General features: G+C 45.5%; 1 protein-coding gene across 1 annotated transcript in view; it reads left to right on the top strand.

Moving 5' to 3' along the window:
* Positions 1-1,079: 1,079 nt before the first annotated feature.
* EXPH5 (exophilin 5) overlaps positions 1,080-10,708 on the top strand; it is a gene marked incomplete at both ends in the record, with an annotated part of 31,763 nt that continues 22,134 nt past the window's right edge. Inside the window, one exon of the mRNA XM_084287869.1 lies at positions 1,080-1,198. Coding sequence (XP_084143995.1) covers positions 1,080-1,198 — 119 coding nt within the window. The remainder of the gene's footprint in view (positions 1,199-10,708) is intronic.

Raw genomic sequence — 10,708 nt, 5'->3', positions numbered from 1 at the left:
CTAATGCAGCAGTGATGACTGGGGTAACTCTTGCATCTTTTGAAATAACAGGTTTGGACTTTACCCAGAAGTGTGTCCTGTACCCTACTAAAAATCCTCTGCATCTTTTTTCTGTGGGAGACACCTCCTCCCAACATCTCAGCAGCATAATCCTTCACGCTCTCATTACGTTCATCAGTTGTCTCATAGCCTTGTTTTTGTTGTTTCGTTACCAGGAATCGGTAAACTCCTCTTTGGGCCAGACGAGTGATGCCAGAAGCTACACCAAAATCAGGAGCCTCCTGGAACCTGTTATTCCCGCTGTGCTCTGAGGTCCTTATTTCCACTTGCCCAACACGACTTCCTAGTGGGGAAGCATTCTTCGGCGGCCCCACGTCAGCCCGCTGTGGGGTGGGAAGGTGTCTGCACAGCTTGGCCCTGCTCCTGTTCATGCCATGCCCTATCCACTGCCTCAATTTTCCGTAGCAAGAATTGTGTCTGCTTTTGTGATCACATCTGCAGTTCGATCCCAAATAAAGCCCTTCTTTGACCAACGTATTTCAAAGGGCATTTCAGTACTAATATAATGGGTTTAGGTGGCAAGGGTCTGGTAGAGGGGGCTGCGGGGGTGGGCTTTGTGAGCAGAGCCCAAGAGCTGCCCCATGTCAGCTCAGAGCCAGCTCCAGACGGCCCCAAAAGGGACCAGAGCCCAGCCATGAGCGATGCTGGTTGGGTGTCTGGGAGAGCAGACTGAAGGAAGGGCAAATCTTTTGTGCTCCAGCAGCTGGGAGAGAGGGCTGTGCATCTCCGCCACTTCTCCCCAAGGAGTGCGAACACCACAACTGAGCCGGACCCACGGCGCCCGACCGCTGCCTGGCGGAGCGGGGTTTATAGGGCCGGGGGAGGCTCTGGGGCCGCCTCTCCGCCTCTCCCCGCCCCGCTCCGCCTCCAGAGGGAACCGGGGGCGGCCTCCGAAGGGAAGCGGCAGCGGTGGCGGCGGGCGGCGGCCGGGCGCGGTGGTGCCCCGGCTCGGCCATGCCGCTGTGGCGCCGCGCTGCCAGGGGGCCGGCGCTGCCCCCCTGCCGGGGGTGAGCGGAGCCATGAGCGCGGCTTGCCGGGGGCCCGACCTCAGTTTTTTAAGCGAGGACGAAGCCAGGACGATTTTCCAGGTGCTGCAGAGGGACTCGGAGCTCCGGCGGGCGGAGAAGGACAGGGTCAGGTACAGCAGGCGGGGACGGGGCTGCGCTGCCCGGGGAGGGGGGACAGAGGGACCAGTCCCTGTGGGGCCGGGCTGGGCTCGTAGGGGTGGCTCTGAGCCACCTCTGCTGCTCCCCGGGGCTTCTTGGCAGGGGACGAGGCCAGTTTGGGCTTTTACTCCGTCACTACTACAGGTAGGAAGGTGCGGGCTGAACGGCGGTGGCTGGGCAGCGGGAGCTGGGCGGGCTCCGGGGCTGAGCGCGGGGGGAGCCCAGCCCTCGGCTGAGGGACCTGCGGCCAAAAAAAGGTGTTGGAAAATGAGTTATTTACCATTAGAGGTTATCATTTTCTTGAGGTACCCTGTGGGCAGCTTGCAAGGGGAGGCAGTGTCCCCTCAGATTCACGTGGGCACTCCGAAGAAATCCTTCGTGGTAGATATAGAAGGAATGTTAATGAGTAACGTTTCTGTCAAGTGGATTTTTGTACTGTGTGTTTTTTTAGTTTAGCTGGTGAAGCAATAGCCTGCTCTCGAATTAAAGGCTTTCACCTGCCACCGACTTTGTTCATCCATCTGTGTTCTTCTGACTTAGTTGGCAAAAAAAGTGATCTCTCTTCATGCAAAGGCTGTCAGAATAAGCTTATGCTATAAGAGAACATCTCTGGTGATGCTTTACGGACACAGAGTATACTTTAAATCCCAGCTGAAGAGATACTCAGAAGTTGGGAGAAGATAGGTGTAAACACCATCAAGGAGCCATGCTGAAATCTAGGTTAAACTCCTGGATCTGTCAAAGGCTTTGTATGTGTCCTTGGGCAAATTTCTTAATCTCTTGAGCCTAATAAAAGTGCTTTCTTTCTCACTCCACTTGTCTACCTGGTCTTATTTAGACTGTAAGCTCTAAAGGCCAGGGGAGCCCCATCATGAGCAGACGGGTGACAGCTCTGTGGTGTTGCTCTGTGCTACTATAATCTAAGTAATAACAGTGATGACCCTGGAGGGCCAAATCCTGCTGTTCTTATATGACCACAGTGAGCTTCAGAGGCTTGGAATAAAATTGCATTTGCTCCTCTTGGTCCCATATGACTCTATGACTGGGAGCCAAGAGGGCAGGCATTCTTATTACTGTTTTGATAATTAACTTTGTATGTATCTTTTGCAGTTCAAAGCTTTTAAAATAATGCCTGTGTGCTGTTGTAGCCCACTCCTGTGATGCTTTCTAAGTGTGATTTTGCAAATAGCTGATGCCATGAATCCAGTAAGGAGTTCAGGAGGTGATGTGCAATGGAAGAAGCAGTTTCATCAATACTACTTCTGTGTGTGAAGTCACTGAAGGGAGTTGTGCCCCCAGCTTTTCTTGGGCATGGTTAGAGCTGACCAGAACCAGGGAGCAAGTTAATGATAACCGACGGGCCCACTGGCCAAGTTAGTTCAGTGGCCATCTTTACTTACAGTATAGCATGTCCCTGTGTAGACCAAGCTGGTCTGGACTGATGGAGAGAATGAAGAGTTTGGTTGCAGACCGCAGGTCAAGTTCCAATGACAGCTTATGTGTGCTGTTTGGTGTCTGGTGAGTGAGCACACAGCTGTCTCCAGAAGTCTGAGAATATCAGTGAAAAATTGACTTCCATTCTCAGATACAACTCACTGTGGAAGCAATAAATAAATAAATCAGGAACAGGCTTCTGTCTTTATACAGGCTACATTTGATGCTATGTAAGCAAAGACACTTAATTTTGAAAGACAAACATTAGAAATAAGTTTGAGGTTCAGAAGATGGAGGCTGACATCTGGAATGGTTTATCTTGTCCAGCAAATTACAGGGAAGTTGATTTTCACATACATTCAAATGTATTGCAGTGCACTGTAAAGTACCTACCAATTCCTCCTCAGGTGCATTGAGTTTTCAGCTGAATAACTGTGAGATTTCCAGGTGGAAATATATATTTATATATGTATATATTTTTAATATTAAAATATAAAATAAAAATATATTTTGTAAAAATATAAAAATAATTTTTTATAAAAAATATATATTTTTTTCTTGATGCTTACCTACACTGAAAGTTTGATAGGGCCACTGGATGTCTTTTTATCAAGATAGTCCAAGTCTCTGTAAAATGAGATGTATACTGGGGACGTGCTTTGGAAAAAGCCAGTCACTTTATTCAGCCCCATCTTCTCTTTTGTAGCCTTTGTATGGAGCATGAACGTGGTCTTTCCAGTCACTTGCGTGCATTCGTCTAGCTGTGGGCTCAGCCACAGAGCTGCACTTCGTGGTCTCTGCCCCCATTTCACTTGGCGCATCCCCAGCTCATCCTTTGGGTACCTCCAGCCCTTTCTCTGCTCCTTGGTGCTTGGCAGGCTTCACACCTTGGCGCCGGCAGGACCTCTCAGTTTTGCTTTTCCTTGTATACAGAAATGGCCTGTGACCTGTTGGACCTTCATTTGTTCTTGTTACTGAGGGCAAGCAGAGCTGATGCCGTTGGTTTTTTGCCCATTTTCTCCTTTCTAGTGCCCTCCCGTGGCCATGCTGAGCAATGCCTTTGAATTCAAGCCTTCAATTGCCTTTGAACAGCAAACAAACGTACCCAAGCTCCTTCTCCCACGAAACAGGTTCAGAGAAGCTGCAACAGTCAGCTTTGGTGCAACTCACATGACTGTACACTGCTATATACACTGAAAATAATACAGACAATAATTAGTAAGTACGTATTTCATAATTCAAAAAAAATGCACATTAGTTTTGGACTTGGGTAACACCCAGCTTCAGTATCCTTTGTTGTTCATCAAATCCAGTCTCACACATAATACCCACTTGGAGAAAATCTGTAAGTATCAGTGTGGGAGGGGAAAAAAAAAAAAGGAATATATGGTCTAAAAAATTTCTACAGGAAGTTCCAGCTGAATATGAAGGGGCACTTCTTTGCCGTGAGGGTAACAGAGCACTGGAGCACATTGCCCAGAGAGGTTGTGGAGTCTCTTTCTCTGGAGATATTCAAAACTTGCCTGGATGCCATCCTGTGCGATGTGCTCTGAGTGATCCTGCTCGGCAGGGAGGTCAGCCTAGGTGATCTTCAGAGGTCCCTTCCAAGCTTGGCCATGCTGTGATTCTGTAATAATAGTACTAAAAACAGAAGCCTAACTCAGTCACAAAATACTATTTTAATTAACTTGATTAGTGAAATTGATGACTTTGCAGATGCTTCTGGAAGCAGGTTCCTTCTCCCAGATATTCCAATCACAGTTAGATGCCTAGGGGAAGATAGGGAGGCATCCAGCTTGTTCAGAGGACAGTGCCATGTTCAGATGGGTCCCTAACAATTCGATTTCCATAAGGATAAAATGCTTGCTGTAGGTACAGGTAATGATACCACATGTCAGCTTTCAACACACAATGAATTAGTCCTGAAAATCATGACATAAAAACACTCCAGATCTTATTTGATTTCTGGTTTCAAGGCTTCGGGGTACACCCTGATCAGGTTCTCAGGCTTTCTTCTACAGCTGCTGGGGACAGAAATTAAAAAACGTTTGACAGCTGATATTTGCATGCAAAGCCCCAGTTCCCAGAGGCTTAACAAACCTGTAGGTGCTTCTCCTTTCTGTCCTTTCTCCAAGAAGCTGATGGGCAGGGTAACCAGGGAGGCTGCTTCCAGTCTCTTCAGGACAACCTTTCGGAGCCTGGCAGGTCAGAGAAGGACTGGCAGTCCCAACAGGAAGGCTCAGCAGCAGTGGGGCATGAAGCTGTAGTATTCAGAGGTGGAGCTGTTGCCTTTTATCTCCAGGGCAGCTCCTCCCTCTGCAGCGTGTGGAGAGGCAGGCAGTGCCAAAGCAGGTGTCCTTTCAGTCAGCTGTGGGGCTCCTGGTGATCTCTGACTGCTGAGGCTCGAGCTTGGTGTGGAGATGCTTCTCCCATGCTGAAAGAGGGCAGGAAGTCAAGAGAAAAACAACCAAGACAAGAGGAGCACGGAGACATGGAGCCAGCTACTTAAAAGAGGCAGCAGGTAGGGGGGCTGTGGCTGTGGCATGGGGAGAGCTGGCTAGTACATTTGCAAGTGATCAAAAAAATGAATGGTTGGGAGTTACAGCACAAGAGAGGGTAAATAGAGAGTGGATTCAGGCGGGCAGAAGAGCTCTGAGTTCTTTAATTGTTAACTTTTAGGAGATTCATCAGTTTTGTATAATGGCTCCTACTGTAACTACATACAGTGGCCTTCTGCCATTTTACTTTATTAATCCCTGAGAAAAAGGCAAGTACTATTACTTAAAAATGGGAAAATAACACTGAAAGTAACAGAGCATGAGTAAGTGAGCAGGGAATTGAACCGACTTCCCCGGTCAGCAGTTTACTAGCTAGATCGTGTTTCTAGAAAAAACTACGCCTACATTGTGTGAGGAATGTTGTTTGCTTGTTTTTTAGTAGGAAGAATGGAAAAAAAAATATTACCAGCCCTAGAAAGTATCTTGGGCATCAGCCACTGTTTATGAATGGGAATTGAAGGACAAAAAAAGAAAAAAAAGAAAAAAGAACTCTGGAGAGAAGAGAGCGCTTGTTCCTTTTTCTTTAATTTGTTTTGCTTATTTTCACGTTGTTCTATGCTTTTGCTTTTGTATTTGCTTTTGCAGCAAAGGGGAGGTTTGTTTTCATTTTATCCTCACATTTAAAGATGAAAGTAAAGTAAATTAATTGGGAGATACACTCAGCACTACTCACCACTCCTCTCTTGGTGACCCATTAACAGTGTATAAATCACGTGAATCCTCTCCATACTTTACTCTAGGCCGTCTCCACAACAAATCATGTGGACATAGTTATTTTTTTACAGGAGCACAACTGTTCTCACTGCCTCGCAGTAGATCATTTACTGAGTTCATCCTTTGTTGCAACTAATTCTTCATTGTATTCTGTTGGCTGACGTTTACTCTCACAGATCTGACTATAGGTGACAAAACACTGCATAGGTAATGTATTTTTCCACTTTTTTTCTGTACTTAAAACGTCAGATTGCAGCCATACTCAGCCCTGTTTTGGTGCTTCCATTATTTTGACTTGTTTACATTTTGAGAGGTCTGACAGTGCATTCTATAACCCCCAAAGTAATTTTGGCTTATGCACAGACCTGTTGACTCTTGCAGCCTCGTGAAGACTAAGAATAACTTCTTGTATGTTAGAGATTTAGATTAGGGGCCCAACTCCTTATAACGAGAACAAATTTTTAGAATCAAAGCACTCATAACCAGCATGGGTGAGGAGCAAGACACCAGGACACCAGCACTTGGGTACATTGCGGTTTCATTGGCGCACCCTCTGTGAACAAGCATTAATAAAGAAATTCTTTCATAAGAGATACTCCACCCGGTACGTTTCAGGGCACGATTGCCTTATTGTGCCTTGTTTATGAAGGAGATGCTATTATTATTTACTCCTGATACTGTGCCACTGGCATGGTTAGTGGTTTGTAAAGACTTAGGAAAGCAGGTCCTTGAAGCCCTGAAGTGCTAATATGTTAAGTAAGTACAAAGAGAAGTAAAATGGCAGGAAGGACTGTGATTTAAAAGCCTCTTCTCGGTTTGGTAAACAATTACATGTCATAAATAGTCCCACCTTTGGACTCCCCTTGTTTGAGCGCAGGTTGTTGACTGTAACTGGAAGCAAACGGTTAATTTGCTTATCAGGATACCACCATAATTGTTCCTCACAGCTATTTTTGAATAATAAGCCCTTCACAGAGGGGCTCGAAGTAGAGGGCAATGACTTCACGTGAGCTGAGGAAGGGCAGGTGGATTACAGGCTGCTGTGGGGCTGCAGGGGAGCAGCTGCCATTTTCTGTTTCGGTTTTAGCCGCATCGATCTGTTCTAGGTAACCTGATGTCTGTTAATATGTTTTACGTTTACAGAGCAGGCTCCACGTAGCTTTGCTGACAGATCTCTGGTCTTGTCTGTTCATAGTGAATTTATTACAGTGTTAGGACAGATTTCAGTGTTACGACAGCTGTGTGCTCCTTTGTGTTTCAGGGCCAGGGTTTTCTACAGCACGTGTGGTGGCATGTGATCCCAGGAAGGCTTTTAACGGTGTGTTGAGTTCGGAGGAGCCTGTCTGGTCCAGCACTTGTCTGTGTCTGCCTTCCTAATGCTGTCCCGGCACTACTCCCAGGGAGCTGGGGCAGCAGGAGCCGTGGGTCTCCCCACAGGGCCATCAGGGCAGGGCCTCACCACCAGCACCCTTCGCACCTCAGCCCCATTGTCAGATAGGGCTGTCGTGACACAGCAGCACTTAGACCAGGCTGTGAAGTCGCAGCAGGGTCAGGATGAGGCCCGGTGATGCTGACTGGGATCAGGCAGGCCAGGGGTGACGGAGCTGAGGCCAGGTGGGGACATCAGCCAGGGGTCTGGACCCAGAGCAGCAGGGCCGTTCTTGCACAGACAGCAGTGACACATCTGGGCCGTGGCTCGGGCATGGTGCAGAGTGACAGCTTCTGCTTAAAAGCAGCTCCCAGGGGAAGGAGAGACACAGTCTTTGCTGACGCCTCTGGCTTGCCTCACAAGAGCTTTCTCCAAGGCCACCAGCACTGCTCTTCCCAAGCTGGCCCAGTGCCCGGGCTGTCAAACCCGCAGGAGCGGCAAGGACACACTCAGGGCTTTTCCACTTTTATGCCAGAGTTCAAACTAAAGTACGCATTTTTATGTGACAAAAAGTTACAAAAATGACAATTAAATTGATAATGATTATTTAGACTACTTGCTGATGGCCCTAGGGGTGCAAAAAAGAAGATACTTGCTGAAATGAATGAGATTCAAGTCCAGGGTTACCTTTAAGCTTGTGGGTAGATATTTTCTAAGTCCAAGCTTAATTAAGAAAGTAAAATTATTTTGGTTTTGTCTACATAGATAAATTAAACCAGGCTATGATAACAAGTGGATCGGGTCAGTTACAGCAGTGCACACTAGTGCCAAACGGTCTGATCTCGTCAGTGATTTGTTTTGTTAATTCTTTTTTTTCAGTGGAGTTGTGGCCTGGTGAAGGATTAACACACCTTGTAGGAAGTCCGTGCACTTCCCAGGTTTGAGCTTTCTAGCAGTAATGTTTGTGTCCTCAGCACCCTCTCTCTCCTCCGCAGTTCAAGTCACCGGTGCTACGGAAGGTAGCGCCAGTGAAATGTAACCTGTGCTGCCTGTCACGGCCATAAAGGGGATGAATATCAGTCTGCAGTGAGTAGTTTTGGAAGGAACTCAAAATTTTCAGGTGCTGACAGCTTCCACATACTGTGTCCCAACAGTTTGAGGTCCTCGCGCATATTTCAGGAATATTAAATTGGTAGTGCCAGGAAATGAAAACTGTTGCAGAGGAATAGGGCTGATACATGTTCGTAGTGGCTGGATATCTCCCCTGGTATTGGCACAGCTGTGCTGCACTGGTGTTTTTAGGTTGTGTCTGTAGTCTTGTGAAAGACTGCAGCACGTGTTGGAGTCACACCTAAGCAGGGGTTTTGGTGGGATTGTGCTTTCTGTGGTGAAGCCTGAGGAGCCGTAGTTTGATAGTTTTGGTTCCTGAGCTACATAACGTGAAGTCTGTTGTGGGTCCATCTAGACGTGCAGCACTTGCACTTCTCACAATACAGATTTCCTGTAAGAAATGTTGTATATAAAGCAGGGGAAAATCGGGACCTTTTGCTGAGGATTTGTTCATTTAGATGTTCACATAAAATGTGTTTCTGATCCTTTGTCACTAGACTGTTATATTAACACTGTTAAATGTAATAGCTCTAATTAAATGTCTGCATTTAAAATTCCTACCTGGAACTATACTCTTTTGATGACTCTTACCTCAGAAATAACCAGGTATGTGTATTGGTATCATACTAACTGACCAAACACATCAAAATCACAAAATAAAAGCTAAGAGTAAATGATGGAAAACTGCAATATATTTGTACTTTATTGCATCTAAATTACTCAGTTTAATTTGTGGTTGGAATAATCAACCGATTGCAATATTTCTACTTGCTGTGTCTTTGGATTTCTAGGTAAAGGGGCCTGAGTGCGGAGAGCTGCAGTCTGGCAGAGCTGCAGCAGCATGGCTGGTGGGCTCTGTGTTCTGTTTCTTTCTGTGTTGTGGACTTAAATGAACTTAAAATACATATTTATATGCATATATATGTCTATTAAAATTATATGTATGTATATATGGTTTATAGCATAATACTGTGTATGTTTTTATAATATTTCTATCTCCTGAGATGTAATAAATTCAGAGCCACTATAGCAGGGGCTGTATAAGTATACTATATATATATATGTATAATATATGTTTATTTCCAAATGAAAAATGTCCACTGTGTCAACTTTCAGAGTTTCTGTTCCTTCTTATGACTGCTTTCCTTAACTTAAAGCAACATAAACAAGGCTTTAGTTGTGTTACAGTAACACATAAACAGTGTACAACACCCTGACCTTCTGTATTACATCTGTTGAACAGAATCTTGCTTCAGATGTGTGTGAGACTCTGCACAATTACCTGAGGTTTCTAAGGTGTATAGTGAGAGCCTTAGGCTTCAAGCTTAGCCCTGTGCCATCGGATGTCTAAGGCTATCTGGAGTCTCTGAATTCTAGAGGTCTGTCCCAGTCCATTGGCCATCATACACAAGTCTGCTTGCAGCGATGGGACCTTCGTCTTTACTTGAAACCAAGTTCCATTATTCAGCATTTTCATCTCTCCTGTTTCTTTTGCTTTGTTTATTTATTTTCTCCTATATTGTTAACTAGGAAATATTTTGCATACATAAAGTCATGCCACCAATATGAGAAACAGCATCTATATTGTGTGTCTTTGTAAGGCAGTTAAATTTATGGCTGACCTGCAGATTACTTGCATAGATGGCTGTCTCTACGCTATCAGTGTTTGTAAAAGGTCCCACAATCAGCTAGCAGCTCAACCCTGGAAGAGTAAATAGGTCTGCTGTTAATCATTACCTCCAGATGTACCGGAAGACCTGATTCCCAGCCTTGCAACCAATCTGCCCTTCCTACCCCAGCACTGTATTGGAGCAGATTTGTCTCAGATTTCCAGACATCCATTCCAGACCAGCCCCGCTCGTCTGGCTGTGCATGCTGACTACATTCATTAATGTAGTCAAAATGTTCAAAGACCTAAAATTCACTGCATATGGGGGACACCCGGTATACATCCGTATTTCTGTGCAAGGCTTCTGGGACAGAAATTTAGGAACCCAAAACTTACTCCTGTCACACAATGTTTTTGGATTGAGACTACATCTTTCCCTACAAACGAAACAGAAACTGCATGGAGGATTATATCCATTGCACTGATTAGTGTCTATTAATGCTTATGGAAATTCCTATTAATAAAGTCATCTCATTAGAGATATTAATTACTACAATTCAGAAGCTATGTGACACACTAAGGAATGATAGGTAGCCTTCCTTCCCATTGCATCATGAATTTGTTTTGTTATTACCACATAATATTGGCAGGTAGCTTGTGAGTATTGACACCATAATAAAGTGACACC

Source organism: Netta rufina, assembly GCF_964035555.1.
Source record: "Netta rufina genome assembly, chromosome: 1".
NCBI lineage: Eukaryota > Metazoa > Chordata > Aves > Anseriformes > Anatidae > Netta > Netta rufina.
Note: the sequence above shows the minus strand (reverse complement) of the source record. Positions and strands in the feature narration are given on the sequence as shown.